This window comes from Triticum urartu, chromosome 5, assembly GCF_003073215.2.
Source record: "Triticum urartu cultivar G1812 chromosome 5, Tu2.1, whole genome shotgun sequence".
Taxonomy (NCBI): Eukaryota; Viridiplantae; Streptophyta; class Magnoliopsida; order Poales; family Poaceae; genus Triticum; species Triticum urartu.
In genome coordinates this window covers 641,984,746-642,009,935 of record NC_053026.1, presented here as the reverse complement: position 1 = coordinate 642,009,935, position 25,190 = coordinate 641,984,746, and the positions used below count along the sequence as shown (strand labels likewise).

General features: G+C 47.5%; 2 protein-coding genes and 1 pseudogene across 2 annotated transcripts; 1 reads left to right on the top strand and 2 right to left on the bottom strand.

The window, feature by feature from the left end:
- The first annotated feature begins 7,391 nt into the window (after positions 1–7,391).
- On the top strand, positions 7,392–9,870 carry LOC125511524 (scarecrow-like protein 6). The gene has a single exon (XM_048676914.1). The coding sequence runs from the start codon at positions 7,691–7,693 to the stop codon at positions 9,602–9,604; it is 1,914 nt and encodes a 637-aa protein (XP_048532871.1). The 5' UTR covers positions 7,392–7,690; the 3' UTR covers positions 9,605–9,870.
- A 5,376-nt stretch (positions 9,871–15,246) lies between these two features.
- LOC125511522 (signal recognition particle receptor subunit alpha) lies at positions 15,247–20,326 on the bottom strand. The gene is made up of 10 exons (XM_048676912.1): positions 20,181–20,326; positions 19,015–20,058; positions 17,553–17,637; positions 17,338–17,433; positions 17,088–17,240; positions 16,788–16,895; positions 16,144–16,263; positions 15,883–16,008; positions 15,702–15,785; positions 15,247–15,604 (listed from the first exon to the last, which is right to left on the bottom strand). The coding sequence occupies exons 2-10, from the start codon at positions 20,043–20,045 to the stop codon at positions 15,479–15,481; spliced, it is 1,929 nt and encodes a 642-aa protein (XP_048532869.1). The 5' UTR covers positions 20,046–20,058; positions 20,181–20,326; the 3' UTR covers positions 15,247–15,478.
- Positions 20,327–20,486: 160 nt separating this feature from the next.
- Positions 20,487–23,664, bottom strand: LOC125511523 (annotated as a pseudogene).
- Between the last annotated feature and the right edge of the window lie 1,526 nt (positions 23,665–25,190).

The window sequence follows — 25,190 nt, the reverse complement described above, 5'->3', positions numbered from 1 at the left end:
TGATGCACTGCTGTCTGGCCTGATGGTTAATCTTGGTAGTAGATTAATCGCAAGCAACGATCGATGCCGAACACATGCCATACGGAAGCAATGTCAAACACCTAGTATTGATCCCTGTGCATGCACAAGCTAGCTACCTCGGGTTAATCGTGCATAGGGAGCAATGTCTTAACGCCTATTTCTCCCCCATGCACAAAGTTAGCTAGCTAGCTCGAATTAACCGTGCATGTGTAGATGATGGTTCGCTTGCATCCTAGGTATACAAATAGTTTCAACGGAAAACATATACTACAGCATATGGGACGGGCGCCTGATAGAAATTTAGGGTCAGTCGATTTTTCCAGCCGGGATTGTATTCATCTTCTTCCCACAAATAGGTATTGTTTTCATCTTCTTTCTGACCCCGCCCATCCCCCCACAATGTTGAGTAAATAGACAATTTTTCGATTAATTTAATCTAGAAAATAATCATGAACATGGCATTGACAGTATTAAGGACATAATGATTGCAATATATATAAGCACGTACTACGCATATAGTAGAAACATCTACACACATAGCTAGTACCGCTAAGACAGAAAAAAAAAAGGAGCGGGATAATCATGCTATACCCTCTAGTTGGCCAGTTGGCCGTAGCAGCAGCAGTGGAGGCGGCCTCCTCGGCCGCCTTCTGGTCCGCGGCAGTCTTCTCGGCAGCGGCTCTCTCGGCGTCAGTGGACATGATGACGATGAAGACGATCCAACGGACGTGGACGAAGTAGAGGAAGCAGACGAACGGCGGCGAGCAGTCACGTATGAGACGCTCCCCAAAAACCTAATCACCCCTCTCCCTTACAGGATCCGGAGAGGCGGGTTTCGGAGGCCTGCTCTCCCGTCAACCGTGTACGCGGTGAACGGGATGGGATCACCGGCAGTAGCAGCAGCAACAGCAGTAATGAAACAACAGTGGGCGTGAAGGCAGAGATACGATCTGATTCTCGTGACGACTAGGGTTGGCAGACGCCTCACATATATAGGTGCGGCCACGTGAAGAGACGTGGGTTGGACCCACGTCCGAGTCGGTGATAGCCCAAGATCCAATGTCTTAGATGGCTCGTCTGTCAAAGACTTTGTTCCTGACCGGCAAAAATAAGCACATAGATGTGAGCTCGGCTCGGCTCATTCAGCAACCCGCGGCGTGTCGTGCGAGGCAGTCGGCGGAGGAGGAGCGCGCGGGAGCCACTTCTCTTCTCAAGCTCCAATAGGATGTGAAAGAGAATCCCTTATAAGGAGGTACAACTCCTCTCCAACTAGCAACACGGGACTAAACTTCCCACCACATCCATTGCCAAATAAACCCACATGGGCCCTTGTAGATTTTTTGAAGTTGTTAGATGGGCCCTAGGCCCACCCCGATATTTCAACAATCCCCCACCAAATCTCAAGGGCCCATTTTGTCTTTTGTCCCAAACACTATTTTGATATACCGGTATTTCAGTGGAGACCTGTTGAGGTTGAACTCCACCTAGAGCAATTAGCTACACTCATTCACAAACGAACAATGGACTATGCCTTGAATTGTTAGTTTGGCGTAAAAAAGTTTCACCACATGTCTTACTAGTACTAGACTGCCAAAGGCTGACCCCTTGGGTGGAGCATATTAGTCACACTCCTGGCTTATTCATGAGTTTGCTAGAGATCACCCCAGCCTCATAGACTGTGACCAGCAATCGGGATCATATAGGTGTGTTTCTCCAAAGATCACTTTGCAGGATAGCATCTTGCTTGCATAAGCTTTGGAACACATTAAGACAATAGTCAACCTACCATGCAGTTTCTGAGAGTATTGCATCTTTAGCGGAGTGGGTTAGTAAAGTTACTCTCCTCGGTTCACCACCGGCTTGTTTTTCCCAGGTCCTACTTCATGGGATCTCCAATTAATCACATAGGTTGGGTTACCGCCATGGCAACTCATGTGGTTCCCATCCCATCTCCCTTGATGCATTATCTATCACAACATGTGATAGCCCTTTAGTAAAGGGATCTGCCAGATTCTTAGGCGACTAGATATAATCCAACGCTATCGCTCCGGAGCTTCTTAAATTTATGACAGCTTTTAATCTCATTCTTATGTGTTTGTTATACTTCATGTTGTCCTTTGAACTATTTACTTTGACAATAATGTTCTGGTTGTCACGGTTCATAAGGATAGTCAGAACTGGCTTCTCAACCAATGGCAAGTCCATCAAAATATCTCGAACCATTTTGCTTCGACACCAGACGTGTCTAATGTTGTTTAGTTTTGCTTCCATTGTTGATCTCGTTAAGATCATTTGCTTGCAACACTTTCAGGAATAGCACCACCTCCAAGAGTAAACATATACCCAGATGTGGCATTCGTCTCATCAGCATCAGATGTCCAATTTGCATCACTATACCCTTCAAGTACCAACGGGTATTCGGTATAGTGAAGTCCATAGTTCATAGTACCTTTCAGATAGCGCATAATTCTTCCAATAGCATGCCAATGAACATCACCCAGTTTGGAAACAAACTGGCTTAGTTTGCTCACAGCAAACGCGATGTCATGCCTCATCGCGTTCGCAAGATACATGAGTGAACCAATAATTTGAGAGTATCTCAATTGATCTTTAGTTGTGCCTTCAAACTTTCGAATCAGCACACTAGGGTTATATGGTGTTTGAGCAATTCTGCAGTCTTAATATCCAAAACGACTCAAAATCTTCTCAACGTAATGGGATTGCAGAAGTGGTATGTATGGTTCGCTGTGATTCTCTCACAATGATCCAAGATGATCAAATATGGCAATATGGTATGCAATGTGGTGATGCTATGGCTACTACTTACAAGCTCTTTGTTTTCTCTTTGCTTAAAAACTTTTCTCTCTTTTGATATTTTCCTTTGGCCAATTATGCAAAATGTTCTAAACAAGATAGCAATTATGTCTATGCGGGAACAATTGATAACACAAGAGATTATATGATGATATATGCACGCTATGATAGTTATGCGGGATGTGTATCACTAAAGTGCACAAGTAACATTGCCCGACAATACTCAAATGGCTAGTCTCGATAGGGGAAGTGACGCAAAATTGGGCTCGGGGTTCGCAGTGCAATGGCAAGGGGGATGTGCAAGTGATGTTGTCGAGGTTACCGTCCTTGCTTACGGTTGGTGGTGTCAAAATGGTGAAGTGGTCGTTGTTGTTGTCGAGTCTGTGGCGATGATGAGTGTTAGTCGGGTTGATGTCGAATCGTTCCTAGTTAGCCGAAACACCCTAGGAAACGGAAAATCGCAACTCAAAATCTCAATGGTAAATGTCAAATGGTGGTAGCGGAAAGCGGTGGTATGGCTATGTATATCAAGGGGTTTGCGGAAGTGGTATGGTGGGGCTCAAAGTTGGCGGTACGAAATTATGGCGGTGGCTGAAATTTTTTGGGAGAAAAATTAGTTTCGTCAGGGGTAGCCGGGTGATCCAGGTTGGGGTCCGGCTGATCCGGGCTATGTCCGGATGATCCGGGACGTTGTCCGGATGATGCAACCAGGTCAATCTGCTCGGCTATGGGGCCGGGAAGAACTCCAAATCGTGGATAGTAAGCAAAATTGGGGCGATTTCGGGGTGGATTTCGTGGAGATGGTGGGGAATGCTAGATCCACTTGCAACACAACGAATCCACAGATCAAATTCAACAAAACACCATCAAACCAACAAATCACAAAAAAATTGGTATGGCTCTTTTTGTGGGGAATTTTGAAATTGGACAAAAACACACAAAATTAGGCTAGCAAGTGGGGGTAGGTACTCCAAATTCGTGATCAACGTGGCTCATGATACCAATATGATGTTCCCTAATGGCCGATCTTTCACGAATTGGAGGGGATCCCGCGAAGAACATGAAGAACATGAGAGGGAAAACACTCAATCAACAAGATCCAAATCACACATGTGCTAAATCCACATACACAAAGAGGAGATACATGGATCCAAATCCAACACAAGATGATACAAAGGTCGCTAGTTCATCCCAATCCTAGAAAGGGTCTTGAATCCACTTGGGGATCTTCTCACATGGAGGCCTCGATCTCCATGGGAGAGGTAGGTGGATGAGCAAAGATCTATCTCTATCTTGAGCTACTCCTTTCCTAACCCTAAAATGTAGGTGGAGGAGGAGTATATATAGTCTAGGGATAGATAGAGGTACATAGGCCTCGGCCCAATTCGTGCATGCACGAAAGGTCCGGATGATCCGGATGGCGGTCCGGATGATCCGGGTCCTCATACGGATCGTCCGACTGTGTCGTCGTGGCCGCTGCTGGCCCGAATGTTCAGGACTTGGTCCGGACATCCAGCTGGGTCCGGATCCGGCTGGGTCCAGATGATCTAGTTGAAGGCCCAAATGATTCGGCTTCGTTGAGGAGGCTGTTGTTGTCTTCGGGCACTTCGGCAAGATCGTCCAGGTGGGGGTCCGAATCGTCCGAGACTTCATCCAGATCATCCGGGTAGCCGCTGACTTGCCTCCTTTGCTCTCTGTCTTCGTGTTCACTTTCCTCCCTCGTTCGGACTTGCTCCTTAGCTTCTCCGTGGCTGGTTCCTTGGTACCTGAGTATGAAAAGTTTCTTCGTTTGAGGTAGTAGCCATGTCTCATGTGATTCGAAAGGGAGTTGTGAGAGGAAAGATGCCACCTTGGTCTCAAGAGCTCTTGTACGTGCTCGTGTCATCGGTCCACTTGGCACTTAGGACGAAGGTAGGTTTACGGGGATGACCATGGGATGGTCCGCATCAGTTAACCTTCTTCTTAAAATCGGTGTTGGACACAATTTTTTCTCTTGGGCTTGTGGGAATTGAAGTTCCTTGGATGCATCATATAGGCGACAAAAGTTTCTTTGCCCTCAAATTCTGCTAACACTCAGATGACTGATGACATTATCTATAGAAACAACTCCAACCAAAGTGCGATGGGCTAGCAAGTGAGAGTAGGTAGGTATGTACTTGGAGGTGCGGTCCAGTCGCCGCCCGCAATGATGCAACATTTCATTTCACCGGCCGTTTACAAAAGTGGCCACCGGAAGATTTGCTACGCCGTACGACGTTGTCCCGATTTCTCCTGGTTATTTTGACAGAAAATTAAGTAGACACTCATTAACAAGTCGTGCCTCTCGCCAGCGCCGGTCCGCCTCGTCTCCGGTGGCCCTAGGACCATGGAGGCGCGGTGGATCCTCGCAAGGGTCGGCGGGAGGGCTCCGTTTTTAGTTGTTTTTTTTAATCTTGTTAGAGTTTGTGCCCTACTCAGGAAGGCGAGATGGCGGCGGCTCCCTAAAGATGAAATAAAGGTCTCCCCGCCTAGCCCCCGTTCCGGCGGTGCGTTTAGCATCGTTGGTGGGCGTGTGGAGATGTGTCTCCGGCAGATCTATCTTTGGTGGATTTGCTCGGATCTCGTCGTTGTTCGTCTACGTTCGTGTGTCTTCGGTTTGGATTCTTCCGATCTACACTATTTTTCATCGGCGGCGGTTGCTGTTCTGGGGTGCTGGTCCTATGGGGCCTTAGCACGACGACTTCCCGACTGTCTACTACAACAAGTTGTGCCCGGCTCCGGCGATGGAGAGGCAATGACGGCGGCGCGCCTTCGGCTCGCTTCGGTGCTTGTAGTCGTCGCTAGGTGGTCTACGGATCTGGATGTAATTTTTATTTCTGGTGTTCGTTGTACTGCCATGATTGAAGATGAACAGATTGGAAGTTTTTCCGAAGAAAAAAAACAAGTCGTTGGTACTTTTGGTTAGCACACCAAGTCCTTAGCACGTAATACTAGCTGTTGACTTGTTGCTAGGGATGGGAAAAAACTAGACGACCAATCTTTTTTTCGGAGTTGGAATGGACGACCAACTATTGGGCTGAGAAGGATCGCTGGTAAAAAAGGTTCGCCTCAAAACTAAGCTAAGCTAAGATCTTTAGCTTGTTAATTACTAGGGGTGTAGAAAGAAGAGCTTCCTAACACCACATACATGTCAATCAGTCCATCAGTCGCGATTGCTATGTTTAACATGACCAACCCCGGCATCTAAATGTATCATTGATTATTCAACAATGCCATGCAAAGCCAAGCATCGATGCCAAACAAATCTTCTTGCAAAATATAAATGAAGAAACACACGGGGTCATTCAGAAAAGGTCTACCTCGCGATAGTATCTCCGAAAACCCTATGACATATGACCGGCCTACGAATAAGTATGCTACTCCTAAAACCTTCAGGAAGGGACCAATGCACGTACGATGATGTTGACGGGCCCAGCCAAAGATTGAACTTCTTATTTTGCATCGTGAGGCCAAGCTTCGAGCCAACACGTTCAACAAAGACACAACACGCACATGTTGACATTGCCTGATCAAGCCGGAGAGAAGCGAGGTCACATGTTTTCATCCAGAGTATATGCACATACTTGTTGTCAGAGCCGTCATTGCCGACAACCATTCTACCTGCTGATGACGAGTCGCAAGCTGGATCCCAACGTTGTGTGATCATGAGGCACACCTACGCAGCTAGAGAAAACGTTAGAAGCAGGTACATGATCTCGCCTCCCCGCTTCAGAACACTATCGCACCACCTTCGACCCCTATCAATGGGAGTGGCTGAGACGTTGGATGTAGGGTTACATCGGGGAAGACTGTAATAAAAGCACTTGTTAGTGTGCAAAAATAGAAGAATCCAATCAGAGGCGTTGGATATTGGATGGCTATCAATGGGAGCTAGTGGAAGGATCTAACTTACATATAATTGTTGGCTAGGGGGTTTTCATGAAATGATTATGAAGCTCCACCTATTCCACGGGATACATCTAAGGACATCCGTCTAGGATCTGATGGTTCTCGTCAAAATTTTCTATTTTTGCACACTAACCCGTGCTTTGATTGCAGTTGAGCCTGGTTACACTGCCGCTGCAGCCACCTCAAATCCGCGGACCACATCCCCGAGGCTGCCATGCCGTGTCCACCACCCTCAGGTATCGGCTATGTATGTCCACAGACCATGGTGCCCTCCTATAGACGCGCTTCGGCCGCCGACGCAATGTGTGGCATCGTTGCAAGCAGTCCAAGACGACATTGGCAGAGCACATCCATGGTACTCGAGCGGTCGGACAAACCGCGACGACACCGGAGATTAATCGTCCCTCGGAACGTCGAAAATATGTTGCATCTCACATGGATGGTGTCGTCCGGACGCTCCGCGTGTCCTCCTGTCCTTTACGACAAGCTTAACGGCCAATGGAGCGGTCGGCCAAGGCAAGCCAAGCGTATGCGGGAGAAAAGCAGCGTGGTCGTGTGAGGTAGAAGAAAGACAGGAAAGGTGGATTGATCCATCGGTCGGGAGGGAGGGAGGGGCCGGGGAAGGGGAAGGGGAAGGGGAACAAGGAAGGCTGCCTGCTTTGCTTGGGCTGCCTTTTTCACGTTACACGCTACCATTCCGCAACGTGACACGGACACTACCCCGCCCACCAACGAATAAAACTGACGCTCACTGCTCCACCTCCACCCCGCCATTGCCCGCACCTCTGCCCTCCTCCTCCTCCCGTTAAGCCGTCTTACCTTCCTACTGCAAGAGAAGCAGATCACTCGGAGCTCTTCTTCCTCCTCTTGCTGCTGCTGTGGCGCGGCGATGAGGTGAGTGAACACAGCTCGTGCGTGTGGGGGATCGATGCCCACGCAGCAGCTCACGACATTCCAGCTGCTCCCGCCCGCCCACGCGCACGGCGACCGCCGCCAGCACCAGCACCAGCAGCTCGCCTGCGGCGGCGGCCTCTGGGACCCCGCGTCGGTGCTCGACCGCCGGGCCAGCCCCGCCGCGCATCCCACGCTGTCTTCCCCCTCGCCCCTGCCCGCCGGCGTGGCGGCCCTCGCCAAGAACGTCTCCGCGGCCCCGCCGGCACAGGCGCAGGCATGGCCGCCGCCGCCGCCGGGCCCCGGGGCCAACGACGACGACGCCAAGGACGACTGGGTCCACCACCTCCCGCCCCTCGACATGGCCGGCTGGGGCGACCCCCACGCCGCCGCCATGCAGGAGCCGCACCCGCCGCCCTCCTCGCAGGACAGCACCTTCCTCCGCTGGATCATCGGCGGCGGGGACGACGACGACGACGACTCCGGGGCCGCCATGGACGGCACTGACCCCCCGGATCTTGACCTCGACCGCATCACCATGCTCCCCCGCCACCCGCCGCCGCTCATGGGGGGCGCGGGCCACGGCCTCCCGTTCACGCTCGCCGGCGAGGACACCAAGCAGCCCTTCCGCGCCTCGCCGGGCGCCGCCCTGCATCAGCAGCAGCACCACCTGCCGCACGCGTTCCACGGCGGCGCGTTCCCTTCCTTCGACCCGGCGGCGCCGGCCAAGCGGCAGCAGCAGCAGCACCCGATGGCCGGCGCGGCGCCGCCCAAGCTGCCCCCCTTCGCCGGCCACGGCGCTGCGGCCGCCCTCAAGCCCAAGGCGGAGGCGCCGGTCGACGACGGCGCGGCCGCGGCGGCGGTGGACCAGCTCACCGAGGCGGCCAGGCTCGTCGAGGCCGGCGACGCCTACGGCGCGCGCGAGATATTGGCACGGCTCAATCACCGGCTCCCCGCCGCCCCCGCGGCCGGGACGCCACTGCTCCGCTCCGCCTTCTACTTCAAGGAGGCTCTGAGCGTTGCCCTGGACACCACCGGCGCCCACGCCTCCTCGGCGGCCGTGGCGTCCACGCCCGTCGACGTCCTCCTCAAGCTCGGCGCCTACAAGGCCTTCTCCGAGCTCTCCCCGGTGCTCCAGTTCGCGCACTTCACCTGCGTGCAGGCCGTGCTCGACGAGCTCGGCGGCGCCGGCTGCATCCACGTGCTCGACTTCGACATCGGCGTCGGCGAGCAGTGGGCGTCGCTGATGCAGGAGCTGGCGCAGCGCCGCCCCGGCGCCGCGCTCAAGGTGACCGCATTGGTGCTGCCGTCGACGCACCACCCGCTCGAGCTGCAGCTCATCCACGAGAACCTCGCCAACTTCGCCGCCGAGCTCGGGGTCCCCTTCCAGTTCGTCGTGTTCAACCTCGACTCCGTGGACCCCACGGAGCTCCTCGCCATTGCCGGCGGCGACGCGATCGCGGTCCACCTTCCCGTCGGCTCAGTTCACGCCGCCGCGGTGCCGTCGGTCCTTCACCTGGTGAGGCGGCTCGGCGCCAAGCTTGTCATCTCGGTCGACCGCAGTGGTGACCGCGGCGAGCTGCCGTTCGCGGCGCACCTGCTCCAGGCATTCCAGTCGTGCGCGTTCCTGCTCGAGTCCCTGGACGCCGTGGGCACCGAACCGGATGTGGCGAGCAAGATCGAGCGCTTCCTGATCCAGCCAAAGATCGAGAGCTGCGTGATGAGGAGGCACCAGGCCGCGGCCGCCGGCGACAAGCTGCTGCCATGGCGGACAATGTTCACCTCGGCCGGGTTCGTGCCGGTGCACATAAGCAACTTCGCCGAGGCGCAGGCCGACTCGCTCCTGAAGAAGGTGCCGGTGAGGGGCTTCCGCGTGGAGAAGCGCGCCGGATCGCTGGTCCTGCATTGGCAGCGCGCGGAGCTGGTGTCGGTGTCGGCGTGGAGATGCTGAAGGAGCTGCCATGATGAACGCAAGTCGGTAGGTTAGTTAGGACTAATGATCCTAACAAATATTTCTGCTGCGACGATCAAATTACTCGTTAAGCATTTCGCCGCCACCTTGATGGATGTTCTGCTGATCATGTCACTTGTTTTGAGTAGATTGTTTGGCAGGCTGCAAGGTCTGGTACAGTATCAATGTATTTTAGTACTCATGTTACTATTTTCATGTGGAATCAATATGGTTATGGTGTTTGAAATCTTCCATCAAAGCCGCTATTCGCCCATTTATCTTGCTATATATATTGGTTCTCTGTTAACTAGCCTACAAAAACGTCTTACATTTTGAGACGGAGGTAGAACTATATAATAAAGCTCCAAAAATATAACACTCATAACCTTGCATCCTTCATCAGTTCAAATAAGAAAAATGTAGAGGATTATGGTCGCCATTATTGATTGTCGATAATCTTCATGTTCTCGAAATGCTTGCGTATACTTCTGTGAAAGGAGGCATTAGAGTAAAAGAAAACTTGCGAGGAAATAATAACATTCAGCTCTCTTGGTGGTGGTCGACTGGGAAAACAATATGCATTGAGTCAAAAAGATCAAAACATTCAAATCTTCCAGGATCCGCCAAATTGACATCTAATATGATCAAATTTTCTTGAACTTGAATCAAAGAGTTTTTGAAAAAGGTTACAAGTTATTTAGAAGTTGTCTCTACATACAGGCAGATTATAAATGATTTGTGTATTCCACTACTTGTCCATTTTTTTTTGCTTTTATTCGCATGGGACTATTTTCCCATTGAGTTACAAGCTAGCAGCTACATGTACTCTTTGTCTTTAATCCCATATTTGCTCTGTTCGACTAACTGTAGCTCATTGTATTATCAATGAAGGTATTTTCTGTAAGTAAATTTATGCTAGGCATCATACATGGTCAGAAGCTTTGGTTTTGCAGTGTGTCATTTTCTCTGAAAGTTCTGAAATTGTTACGAACACTGGCTTTCAGACAAACTTTGTCTTTGGTCCGAATCAATGAAGATCTTGATTTAACACTTTTGTACATTTCAGTTAAAAGAAATCGATGGTACATATGCGGTATAAATTTAGAAAACTTTCTCAGACAAATTACTGCCGGACGGTTGTATCTTTAATTATTGGTTAACTTTTTATCTAGTCCAACTTCCATGATATCAACAAAACAAATTGTTATATTTATTCATAAAACTAGACAAGAAGATGCTAATGCATGAGTGGTGAGGTGAGGTACAGTGAAAACAAAATAGAATATCATAATTTTAGATCTCCGTAATCCGATGCCTTGAGAAAGCTCTCTCCTTCAGGAACCTCCAGACACCTGGAAAGTAGAATTGCATGAGAAATGCATGTTTAAGAACAATAATCGCCTTTTTGATATTGTACTTGGAGGAACATTTACAACTTGACAATTGTGGAATGCAGCAAGACTGGGAATAAAGTGGGCATGGATGTTAGTGGCACAACATAAAGCAGCAGACATATTTTTGTTTGTTTGTTTGTGAGATTTTGGTTTGCATTGTATGATCTCCAAAGTTGGCTGAGCAAAGGATCTTTCACGAGTGTTGATGGTTTCATCTACACAATTTGATATCCATTGCTTGATTAGATTTGCGTGGTATACCTCGTATGCATATGCTGTCATTCTTATTCTGAAGTCTCAGCTTAGCAATTGGGTATATGTTACTCATTTCATACTTGAAGTTGCAGGTTGCAGCATCTTGACATTGTTAATTCAGGTACCGCCGATTTCTCGGCTGCTTCCTTCTCTCAGGTGAAAATAAATAACATAGAAATCTGTCTACCCATTTAATACTTGCAGCATCTTAACATTGTTAACTGCTAACCCTAATGCCAGCAATTTCCTTGTTGCTTCCTTCTGTCAGATGAAAAGGGAAACAAACCATCAGTCTTGTAGGCATCTTGTTCAAATGTAATCACAAGCATATTAGTAATGAGGACTGACCCCTAATTGTCAATGTATAGTTGATAATTACCTTGCCATGGTCTGAAGTTCTGGGTATGTACTTGGGCAGATATGAACCGCACATGTATCATCCATGCTCAAATAATGAATGGTTCATTACTCATCATATTTATCTATCTATTCCTCAGGGATGGAGAAATAACAAGTCCCGTCTGCGAATCTTCTTTGGAGCAGATAAGTGAGCCCCTACCGTTGTTTGCGCAACAGCGCGGGTGATCGACAGACATTAGTTGCTTATCAAGATGGAATTTCTCGCTGCAACATGAACCGAATCGTGTGTTTTGTTCTGATGGCAATCGCAGCGTAAAGCTGGCGTGCTTTACCTCAATGGCACCAAGCATCTCCTGTCATCAGCACCTGTACTGCTAATTGCAGTCCCAAATTCGTCCACGTTGGGACAATGTTGTGAGGGTACAGTCCAATATGCTTATGCTGCTGCCGCCCCCCTGATGCTATCTGCAGGACTGATTGAATACACAGATAAGGTTATAGCTGTCCCTAAGGTGCTGAATTCTCTCATTCAGGCTTTGTCTTATTGTCAGATTCGTGCAATTTTGACTCGGCAGCCAAGAAGAAGAGCAGTCGACGCCTCACCGGATAAGAGGAGGTGAAATGTGGAGTTGTTCTGTTCAAGATGTCACCCAAAATGAGGATGAAAAACCATTGCTCAGGCATCCATCAACATTGCAGTTCTGCAACCATTACAAAAACAGCCTAACCAGTAACCCCATGGTTAGGCTGCTCTAAACCAATCCATCGGTTGCAAAGACTAAGACATGCTTTATTTATTCCCAATGCGATGCACCCATCTCCTACCATTATTAAAAACCCATAGGCGCGAACTTTTGTTCGGCGCACGGGCGAAGCGGTTAAAGCGCCATGAGTGAATGAATCACCAAGATCACAAAGTATAACCAAGCCATTTTTATGCTGCAACAGGACCTGAAAGCTCAAGACCCAGGGAATCGGATCCTGAAAGCCTCACCTACACAAGGAGTGAGCACTGAACAGAGCGGTAGCATCAAGCTTGTGGGCACCAACACAAGGAGTGCCGCCCCTGGAAAGAGCTAAAGACCAGCACCTTTCTGAGAGAGAGGCTAAACTAAAGGAAAAATCTAAAGAGGAGGGTGTGTCATGGTGAAGCCTCCTCGGAGAGTGGGATTCGGTTCAGACTCTGAGACTTTTCTTCCTCCTCCTTTCTCTAATATAATATAGTGTTCTTTTATGTTCAAGAGTTATGAAGTTCATGGACACACACATTTGTATATTACCTAACAAAAAGACACTTTCATCGCAATGTTGGCAACATAAGTTTGAAATTTTGCAGGATTTTCACAGGAAAGAGTTGAGGTCTCAACATGAAGGGGTCTCTGGTTTCGAAGAAGGGGAAGCGGAAGGGAAGGATGCCAGCGAGATATTTGAATGTGTGGAAATGTATTTTTCTCCAGTCTTAAGATGGTAGTAGTAGATAGAGAAGACTTTGTTAGGTCTTCATGTTTCGGCATTTGAATTCGAACAAACGAAATGTTCGAGGACCGAAAGTAGGAGAACCGAAAGACTCACCTATGCCTGGAGTCAACTGCAGATTCACATTAACTAGGGTTAAGCTGCACATGTGTGAGTATGCGCCGCAAGTCTAGCAAGAGTCATGCCTACTTGCTGCTTGACACATGCATGTCCATTATTGATTCCACCGTAACCCTGAAGCTGAACAGTTACAACACAGATAGACAGACAGACAGACAGCACTCGTATTAGTCTTTCAGTCTTGTACACAAGAGCAGAAAAGTAGATGTGCATGCATGCATGTAATCTGCTGCTTGGTAGGAGACTTGTGGAAGACTCACTCACTTACCAGGACAAAGGAAGTTGTTCAGTTGGTCTGAATTGCCAGGTGGCACTTGAGATAGAATCTTGGCTCCTGCTGCTTACTCCGCTGACAAAAAAAGAATAACTTGGATGCATGCATGCACGCGTACTTGAAAAGAAATAGAGTTTAATTTTGGAAATGTTAAAAATCTGACATCAAATTCTTAAGCATGACATGCTTGTTGAAGGAAATTGTCATGCTCATGACAACTTAATTGCCATGCTTAAAAGTCTGACATGAGATTTGTAGCGAATTCCTTTAGTTAAGAACTTAAGATGGGTTGATTAGGTTGAATATACCTGGAAAAAAAAGAAGTTGGTTAAGCGACGTTGAAAACCAGAACCTTCCCTAACTGTCGCTCATAATTTCATGCCAGGAAACAAGAATAAAAGTATAATTTTGAGATCGCCTGTCAGGTCATTACCCACATATACTAGTTTTTTTTTACAGGGTTAAAAAATATGACCAGCAAGTGCAATGTACAAGGGAATAATCACAGATATTGTCCTCCTGGAGTGTGTTAGATGATTGTGTAAAACACCGCGCGACACCGGTTAAACAAACAAAACTCTTTTTGGCACCGCAACTCAACTCAATCAATAAAGCAAAGCAAAGCAAGGCATGCGGGAAGGAATATATCCTCCCTCTGGAGGAGAGGAGAGGAGGGGAGAGGAGGACGGCCGCTAATGCGTCTACACCAGTCTGTCTTCCGTGAGGCATCTAGCAAATGGAAAAAGGGCCGCCGGCGCAATGAAAGGAAGAGGAGATGGAGATGAGATGCTCCTCTAATAACTTCGAGGGCAAGGCTCCTCCTCCATGGTCTCTTAAGAGTTCACCATATATGTGTCATGTGTTGTGGCCATCGAATCTTCGGCTGAAAATATACTTTACACGATGGGCAAAGTGAAGAACACAGGCAATATATAATGATGATGTATAGTAAAGGAATGTAATAATGTGCCTGGAATGTTTATCTTGTTGGTTGATGATGGGCCAGATTTGCTGAGAGAGAGAGAGAGAGAGAGACAGGCCACATCTGGACAATGGGGAGAATGCGCGTCAACGGCTGGTCGCCGAGGAAAGGGCGGAGATCGGAATATGAGACGGGAAGATAACGGTTATCTGCCAGATGCAGCGACGAAGGAGGAGGAAATAAGCAGCAGTTGCATCCATGATTGGCAAGAAGTTTTCAGGCTCCAGCCCAAGAGAGATCATGGGCAGAGCAACAAGAAGGTTTCACAAGATGTCTATGGGCCTGGATGCTTTTTTAAAGGACTATCCTTCTTTGTCATGAAAGTAGAATACCAGCTTAAAAATGTAAAACATTTTTGTAGGCAAGTTTAGCCTAAAAATCCCTTATATTTTGAGACGGAAATAGTGTAAGATTATTATGAGGCCTAGGCCAGAGGTTGTTTCATCAACCAGCTCATCGCCACACCCATACCCATACCATCTTTGTAAGAAGCAGCTGCTTCTTCAACATCTTTGGGTTTGCTAAATGTGCGTGCCACACATGCCACAGCCACGACACAAGCCTGGCCTGATCCGGCTCGTGCCTTGTAGGGTGTGCCTCCATCAGGGCACAATATTGTACAAACATCATACAACCCAATGTTTGCATTACTTTGATGTTCTATTCCCATCATAGGTGTTAGGTCCGAGCAGATACATCTGGTATGCATCCTGCTTTGCTTCACCCAACAACGAGATTTTATCATTTCACATGACTAGAGAACACCCCGACACAACCAAAATATTAAACAAGCCACATATTATTGTATTTATAATTAATTTCTGAGGCAACCAAGCACAAAGATCCACACAACATAATAAGTTAACAGCAACCATTAAAGTTCGCTAGGGACGACAGTTCCACACCAAATCAAACGAGAAAACAACGAGGTCACGGGGGATATTTGGAGATATAACAGAGACTCTTTGGTATGCAGCACATCTCGGAGCACGACATGTACTAGTACTACCATTTTACTTCAGGAGGGTCTTCACAATGGATTTCACGTTCAGCTTCTTCAGGTCAGTGTAGGACTGGCCACATCCGACAAACATGACCGGAGATCCAGATATGTAAACCATGGACAGCGCAGCTCCCACCTGCATATATTTTTCATGAACTCGGCATCAGAATGCTGTAAGGGGTTGGTTACAGTGATTATTAATCAAGCATATGTTCTGCACAAGTTCCCCCTACCTTGTCGTCGATAGTGTCAAACTTGGTGAGCAGGATACCATCAATCAGTCTGGCTGTGGGAACAGTGGAAAGATCTGCCAATTTCTGTGCAAGAAAGAAAAGTTCAAAGCAGTCAGTAACGAAAGAAAACACAACATGTACGTTGGTTGCTTCAATCTGTCTGTCGCTGCAAAACCAGTACCTGATTGAACTTGTTGAGCTGATCAACTGCATCATTCCCAACTAATGCCTCTCCCACAAATAAAACCAGATCTGGCTTGTTGAGATTGATGAGCTTGGAGAGTGCTCTCATGAGTGGCTCATTGTCCTGGCAACATCAATTCACAAGACAAAATGTATCAGACCAGTGTGAGAGCAGGAAGCAGGGTGGTTAAGATTTAGTAAGGACACGGTCCAACAAGAACACAGAAAGAGTATATTGCAGTTAATCCACTGGACCAACCTGCATACGTCCGGCCGTATCAACAAGAACAACATCTGATTTGTTTCGAGTGGCTTCCTGGATAGCTTCTTTCGCCACAACTGCTGGGTCCTTCTCATATCCCTTCTCAAATATAGGTATCTGTACACAATATCGTCATGTAAGGATACAATTACAAGTTGGTGGTTTCGTTCAAAAAGGTACAAGTTGGTGCGTCTGGGATTGGGAAGAAAAGCACACATACTAAAACTGAACAAAACAGCAGGACGCATATTTTGCCACCAGTTAAGCAAAAGATGTGTTATATACAGATGAACTAATGAGGTCACATTTACAGACAGTCATACTAATGACAAGGAATAGCTAAACCCAATGATGAGGTTAGAGATTCATCAAGTGCATTACATCTTAATTCTTTTACCTACATGCAGCAGGATTCTTCCCAATTGGTTTTCCTCAAAATGTAAGTGCATTATATTGATTGAGCAGAATAGATTCGCAATATGCACACAAACTCCACTGTTTGCAAACTATGATTATAACATTACTCTTACTGTCTTGCATGATTACAAAACAAAACAATGACCTACAAAATTCAATGTGAGCTGTTGCAAAACTGGGTACATAGAACTGTTGTGTTACTCAAGAGGGGAGATGGTCAGTACCTCAAGCCTGCGAGCATGAGTCCGCAGCTGCTCAACAGCACCAGATCTGAAGGTATCACATGCTGCCATCATGACACTGAGGTTATGCTGAAGAAGCCAATAAGCGACCTGTAAAGATGCAAGACAGGATGACGTGAGCAAATTCTTCAAATGAAGTACTCCCTCCGTTCGTTTATATAAGGCGTTTCAGACAGCTGGGTTTGAACTGTTTAGTACACTGTCTGAATTTGCTAAAACGTCTTATATAAGTGAACAGAGGGAGTATGTTTTCTCATGGACGGCATTTGAAATATATTAAACCTTTGCAAGATTGGTAGATTTTCCAACTCCATTCACTCCAACAAAAACAACGACATATGGCTTGCCACGCTCCTTGGCAGCTTGTACATCCCTTAATATGTCAATGGATCGCCTTGGAGTTAAAATGCGAAGGAGAGCCTCCTCCATAGCTGTCTGAAGAAGCAACAACCAGATAGTGTATGAGGAAGCTGTACAGAATGTCTGCTTGAATGTAAATGTGAAGTGATCAGGAGTGGTGTGTGCTGCAAACCTGAACAGTAGAAGAAATTCTTGTGAAGGATCCTAGCTTCTTGCCCTCAAGGCTAGCTGCTACTGATTCACAAAGCTTTTCTGCTATTTCTTCAGCCTGCACAAACAAGGCCAATTTCATTACCCAGACAGATGAAGAACCAAACTACAAAGAGCTGGTTTAGTAAGGTTATTAAATATGAAGCAAGTCGCCTAGTAATATGAAGAAATGCATACCACATTCTTTGTCATCAGTCTATCTTTAAGAGCTTTGAGTGCAGGTTGCAGATCAGACTTCTCAAGTACATTGTTACCTGCAATGCTGAGCACAGAAAAAATACAAATGTTGCAATTAAGTGACATGTTCATAGATTGCAAAATTGGGAGAAAGCTAACAAGCTGATGAACACTACAAAATGCAGGATGTTAGAAGAAAACAAAAATCCTAGTTAATATATTACAGGCAGTGAAAGACTAACCACCACCTCAGATATGTACCCTGTATCATGGTTAACATGCTTATATTCAAGGTTTCAAACTCAACTTGCTGTTCTATATCACATTTTCTCTATGTATTCTTTGGAATACAACTATACTATTTTACTGTACCACCATACCAGGTATGTGTGTATCAAGTGTGCACTGCAAACTGAGGTGGCAGGTGCAATGGCATTACTCCATCGATGCAGTTAGCTAATGGTTTAGCTAGCAAATTTGGGTGAATAAATCTTGTCTCACATACCTGCATCTCTTTCCTAAACGAAAATGGATACTAAATCTTGTCATCAGCCAACAAATCATGGAGACCCAAATCATAACTTATTTTTTATTTCAGATAATGACCAATGAGAAGACATCAAAATCATATAGTGCTTCTGAAGACTAAGCTATCTACTATCTTATGTCCATGCCGCGATTTGAACTGTAGGATGTTAGTATCGGAACATTATGTAAACGCTCATATCACCTGAGTGCAAAATAGATTTAAGTTGACACTACTAGCAACTAGGGCTGCAAGAAAAGCTCGAGGCTCGTGAGCCGCTCGAGATCGACTCGTTTTTTGACTCGACTCGAGATCGACTCGAAAAGAAATAAGTTGAGTTTGAACACTTTATGTAGCTCGACCGAGAAACGAGCAGAACTTGAGCCAGTGTTGGCTCGCTCGATTTTAGCTCGATGGCTCGACACAATATCATTATGTTAAAAGATCATGCCATATATTAAATGGGAATAAGATAATTTATTACCATATATGTTGTCCATAATTTTTCTCCATTTATTTACCAACGAACATGGAAACTTAAGTAAGTGCAGAGAAGATTTAGGCCTAATTATGGCACGTGGTCGACTATGTGTTAAATATCCTATATTTTTGGCAAAGATTCCCAACATATTCACCTTAATTTTTTTGTTTTTATTCATAGATTTATAATTTTTACCATCTCATATAGCTCGAAACTAGCTCGAGATCGACTCGAGATCGTTACAAGCTGAGCACGAGTCATGTTCTACAGCTCAATCATGAGCTTGCTCGAATTTTCATATGAGTTGAGCTGAGCCAACTTCAACTCGCTTGAGCTCGACTCGTTTGCAGCCCTACTAGCAACTTGTTGTTAAGCCAATACAACTAAAGAGAGATTATTAATTATAGGCTACTAATGATAAGAACAAACAAATGCAGAACACAATTCTTATATACCTCTTGAACATGGAGGAGAACCAGCCCTTCTTCTTCTGGCCAGCCCCAGCATTCTCCTCTTCCTCATCCTCTTCGTCCTCACTATCGCTGCTCAGATCTTCATCCTTATCCATCATGCTGTCCCCCTGGTTGGTAAGCACCTTCTCTATCACCTCCCCCCCTCTCTCGTCAGCCGGGTCCGTGAAGTCCAGCTTCTCGTTCTTCGGCGGTTTGTCATCCCAGACCCTCATCTGCTTGACAACCTTCTTGGGCTCGGTCTTGGCCGCCTTCTTCACATCGTTCTTCTTACCGCCACCACCGCCCTTCTTTCCTCCTGTCTTCTTACGCAAGGTATTTACATCGAAGGCCCCGTCGTTGGGGTCCCCGTTCTCCTTGCCATCATTGTCAACAACAACAGCCCGGGCGGCGCGAGAACTGTCCTTGATAGCACCATTCTCCTGGCCACCCTTGGCAACCGTACCGTTAGCAGTGAAACCACCGTTGTGCTCCTTCCCGGAGTCGCCATCGGAGTCATCCTTCCCAGAGCCAGAATTCTTCTTCCCAGCAGCACCGCCCCCAGCGCGAGCATTGGGGCCGAGCTTCTTGCCGGCAGGACCACGGCCGGCGCCGGAGCCGGAGGAGGGATTGGTGGGCTGCTGCTTGGATTTGTTCATGGCCTCGGCGCGCGCCTCGGCCTCGAGGTGCAGCTGCCGGAAGGTCTCGGTGAAGAGGTCGTCATAGGAGACGCGCTTGGGGTTGTAGATCTGGGAGAACTCCTTGCGGACGGCGGCGAGCAGGCCGTCGACGTAGAGGAGGTGGAGCATGCGCTGGTAGACGGCGACGAAGACGAGGCCGAGGTCGTTGTTGAAGGTCCACTTGAGCGCGTAGGCGTCCTTGGTGAAGCCGGCGTCGCCCGAGCGCTCCTCGAGCAGGCAGGAGCGGATGAGCGCGTCGATGGGGGAGCCCTTGAGCAGCGCGGCGCCGCCCAGGGCCCGGCAGGACGACCACAGGATCAGGCCGCCCCGCGTGAAGATGAGCAGCTCCTCCAACATCGCCGCCGGCCGCCTGGATCGGGAATCGGGTTAGAGATCGCCGGATCGGGATCCGGGGGCGAGCGGATCGGGCGATTTTGCCCCGATCCGGAGGTGAGAGGGGGGGTCGGGGGTTGGGGAATTCGTAGGACGTACCTTGGGATGAGGAGGCTCGCGATGGATTTGCTTGCTTCCTTGCTTCCTCGCGGAGGGGAAGAAAGCACGGAAAAAAGAAAAAAGTGGAAATTAGTTTTTGCGGTGTGTCAGCGGGTGGGATATATATATACTACCAAGGAGGTGGACGGTTGGGTGGCTCTGTGTGTCTGTCTGTCCAGCCCGGCGGACTGGTTGACTGCGTCCGTCTCGGCGTCCGCGACTCCGCGTTGGGATTCAACATTGTGCACGTGATGGATTGGCGCGGCACTCCGCGTCGGACCTGAATGACACTTTTCATAATTGGAGGACCTTCAAAATAGTTCAAGGATCTAGGGTGCACTTCACTCCTTATTTTGAGACAGAGGGAGTACTATCAGCCTGTTTGGTAAACACTTGAGGAAATGAGAGTTTGCACAAGGATGTTTATGAAGGGATTAGGCATGGAAAGTAGATTTTTATTCTCATTCCCTTGTTTGGCATATGATGGGAATTGACGTGGGATAAAACTCTCCTCACGAATTAACTGGGTACCCCTGAGAAGAAATCGGTGGGAATTGACTTCCCCAACTCCCAGTCCCCTTCCCGCTTAAACTCCCATTCCCTCTAATCAAACAGTGGATTTATAATCTCCTTACCCCTCAACTCCCATTCCCCATCTCTAATTCCCCTGAAACAAACACGCCGTATGTACCAGACCAGACACAACCTGAATCTTAGCATTCCTCCTGAACCTCCAGTCATGATCAAGATAATCAGAACGTGGCAAACACAACATTAATCATCAGGATTACAGCCATACCAGACAGGCAGTTTATAACAAAATCTACAGGCTCTTGATCCATACTAAACAGTAAACACCATTGGTTATCAAAAAAAAATCTCTAGACCAAGATTATGTATGATCTATACAGATAGGGATAAAACAAAAAATCACTAGACAAAGATTATGAATGATCTATACAGGTAGGGACAAAACAAAAATCACTAGACCAAGATTATGTATGATACTAGTTGGGATTCAAGCCTATGCTCATTGCGGCAAATGTTCAGGCAGACAAATGGATGGCCGGCTCTTTATGAATATAAAACTGTTACATGCGTCTGACTCATTCCATGCCAATTTAAAAATAAATACATCATCAGTTCTGGAGCATCTCGGAGGTTTTCTTGGAATAAAATGGCATTCCAGAGTCCTACAAAGAACATTCAAGAATCAGGAATCGCCACATCACAAACATACACAGAAACAACGCTGGTTGATCCGATTCAAACAGGGTAGCAACACAGCCAAAGCAATCAACCATACCAAGAGATCTTATTTTTTGGTGGCCATTCAGTCGTGTTCACAAACTAATATCGTGTATGAAGCTGAATCAAGCCTGAACCAATATAAAATTGTTGTTACCACTGTCAGTAAAACTCTGGTGTACTGATTTCTTTCACCTGCATGCTGCTATTGTACAAGAGTACGCACTCCAATTTGATTTCATTGACATTTGATGCAATTTCTCTGTGATTAACAGATCCAGAGCTCTACTGAATTCATTAGCTACAGCAACCATACATAAAAAGAACTTGCTCAAAGGCAGTGTTTTATCAAAATACTGAATGAATAATGTCAACTAGACATTTGCACTAGTAACCAGTCTGATTGACCCTTTCACTACACTACCAGGTTCAAAATCTGCAATAGGATTTAGGATAACCATAATAACTGGTTGTTATGGAAAGGAAGAGCGATTACAGTATAATTTAGCCACATGGAACTAATACATGTCCAGAACAATAACCTGTGCTAGGTAAACAAGAACAGGGGTAACAACCAGGCATTGATCTGAACTGAAAATCAACCAAGCAGGAGTTTAAGCACTAGCAAATTGAGCGGCATGATTCAAGCAGATTCAGAGGTACACTAACAAGTACTTCAGCCGGCAGAAGAGCCAATTCTTGGAGGAAGCACAAGCGTGGTCTGAAGGTAACACTACCGCTCATCTCCATCTGCTAATGACTCCGAGAACAGAGGAACATAAGGTAGAAATCGTTGTGTGTTCTTCTCAAGATTAAGGATACAACCAACTTTCTGATGTTGCATATCGTACGCTACCAAGGTATCACCTCCATGTGAAACCAGGAAAATGGTGTCGCAATCTGGGTGAATCCCAGCCACCCTGTACTCCTCCCCAGTCATGCTCATAAGCTCATTGATGCTGGCAGTATGCTTCAGAACCAATTCTTTACTGTCACAATCCTTGAGGCACCAGAGTTCTATCTCAGAATCTAGGATTTTATTGTTATCATCGACGGAAGATACAGCATAGAGTAAGCACCCCTGCGACGATCCGATCGTACCAAATCTTCGACCGTACGGCATAGGGACAGTCTTCCGCACTTTACCTTGCATGTCAATCCCCAGGAGCACATGCTCGTTGCTGATGCCCTTCGGGTTGCCAATCACATACATCATACCGCCAACAAAGACACCCTTACTATAGAAGAACAGCGCCAATTTCTCAACAATCCCACCATCTCCGCGACTCCAGGCTCCCGTTCATGACGAGTAGATGTTCACTCCTGTCATGTACGTTTCCACAGTGGTCTCCTCGAAACAAAAAACGTGGAAATGGGATGAGACTGCCGGATCAAAAGCCAGGCCTGCCATACAGTTATACCTAAATCTGTCTGCCGGCGCCTGCGGTTGAGGGGGCAGCTCCACCCACCTCCCAGTGGCCGGATTGCACACAACAAAACGGAAATCATCCTCTGCCCAAGCCCAAGGGTTCACCATGTTCTTGCTGGAGCTTAGGTAGAGAAGGAGGCCATTGCAGGCGTCCACCTGAGCCATGTCCTTGTACTTGCCAGGCTGCAGGTAAGGGAGGGAAGGGTCGAACGGGGCTGCGCCGCAGGAGACGCTGGCGAAGTGGTGGCGATTACAGCCGACAGTGGTCGTGTAGAGGAAGCCGGCGAGGGTCTGGGGCAGCTTCTTGCGGTTGGCGGGGTCGGCGATGAGGTCGCGCCAGCGCACGGAGACGCACTTGAAGCGGTGGAGGGATCTGGCGGGGATGCGGGAGAGGATCTCCAGGATGAGGTCGTCGGTGAACCGGCAGGCCGTCCCCGCCGTCGCCCCCGGATGGCTGTCCAGCCTCGATTTGTTGTTCCTCTCGAAGACCTCCCCTTTATCCGCCTCCTCCATGGATCGGAAGCGGGAGAGCCTAGGCAGGGACAGGTTAGGTCTGGTGGATCTGCAGTTGGAGAGAGGATATCATCGATCTGGCGTAGGAAAATCGACCCGGGTAGCAGCCGGCGGTGGTGACCTCGCCCTCGCCGTGGTGAGTCGGGAAAGGTGGTACCTTGGTTTAGGCGGCGACGGGCGACGGAGATGCAGCCGGCGGCGACTCGCTTCTCGGAGGACACAGAGGCTCAGGAAAATCGACTCTTGGCGAATGTGAATGCTGAACCCTTTTTTTCCCCGAGGAAATTGAAGCTCTTTGTTTGTTGTAGAAGAGTTGCCGAATTTTGAGAATTCGTAACTTTTGGAGTTTATCATTTTTCAAACATGTTTTTTCCAAAGTCAAAAAAAAAAACACCAACCAAAGATGACACAATTTGAGGCAACAATCCCCGAGCAAATGGTACCTGATATGATCTGTTTCGCCACTTATCTTCATGGTAAGAGCATTTTCAGCCGTTGGCCTCACGAGGCGCCTAAAATCGCCGCCTGGGGCTAGACGGGGAGATATTTATTCCATCTTTAGGGAGCCGCCGCCGTCTCGCCTTCCTGAGCAAGACACAAACCCTAACAAGACAGAAAACAACTACTGAAAATGGAGCCCTCCCGCCGGCACTTGGCAAGATCCACCGCGCCCCCATGACCCTAGAGTCACCGGAGACGAGGTGGACCTGCAGCGGCGCCGACGAGAGGCTAAAACCCTAACTTTCTTTCTTGGAGGAGGAGGAGCGAAGAGTGAAGCGAATACAACAACTTGGTTGTAGAAATGCTAAGGTTGTAAAGAGGGAGGGGGATCTGATGTAGCAAGATAATTACGAGGGGAAAGAACACTTTAGTGACGCAGGAAGCAATAATTCTAAGCACACGCACCTAAATATTAATAGGATGGTTAATACTTAAATAGAGAAGGTAATTGCAATAGATCTCTTATACTCGTGCATTTTAAAATCTTCTATCAAGATAATTATAGAAAAAATAGACACCAACACATTTAGGACAATAAAACTGAGGCTAATCACTGCCTTCTCAGGCCATCAACATCTGAACCATTCATTTTGTGATCTTGCAATTTTCTGGCCGTCTGGTGCTTCTCCTTTTCTTCCCAGACTCTGTCTGGCCATCCTCGTCTCAGCAAAAAAAGTTGATTTAAATAAGTTGGGTTGCTTGTGTTTTCCCTATGGTCAAGGGATTTTTAAGTTCCGGTGAACACATGCTTTTGTTATTGTGTCTGCGCCATATTCGCCCTGTGTTTATTTCCGATAATATCTGTTTTCATATTCATTTCCGATGTTTCTATATTGTTTTCTGCTTCCACACAAAAATTAAAACAAATATGGTAGGACCTAGGTCCGTTCGTTTCTGCTTTGTTTTCATCCCTACTCATATGCATTTGGAGACTAGATGAATGGGGAGCAACATCAGAGTCGCCATATCTTAGTCTTCGCAAAAAAATAGTATGTTCTTTCATTCAAACACTTTGATTCCCTCCGGATTTAAACGTTTAGCACATCAAGCAAACATGCACATAGTTTTTGACAAGTTGCATGAACAAAAGCATTTAAGCGGCGACATGTGCAACTCACATGTTATCGTCGTGTTCATTGTCCTCTCCTCCTCCGGTGTTTGCATTGTGCCCTCCTTCTCCAGCATGTGCAGAGTGACGTCCTCCTCCGTCGTTTGCATTGTGCCCTTGTCCTCATGTCCTGGAACATATGAAATCCTCAAATTAGCAACACGAACAGATCCATGAGGCAGATGACACGATCAGATTAGTGTTACTTGGA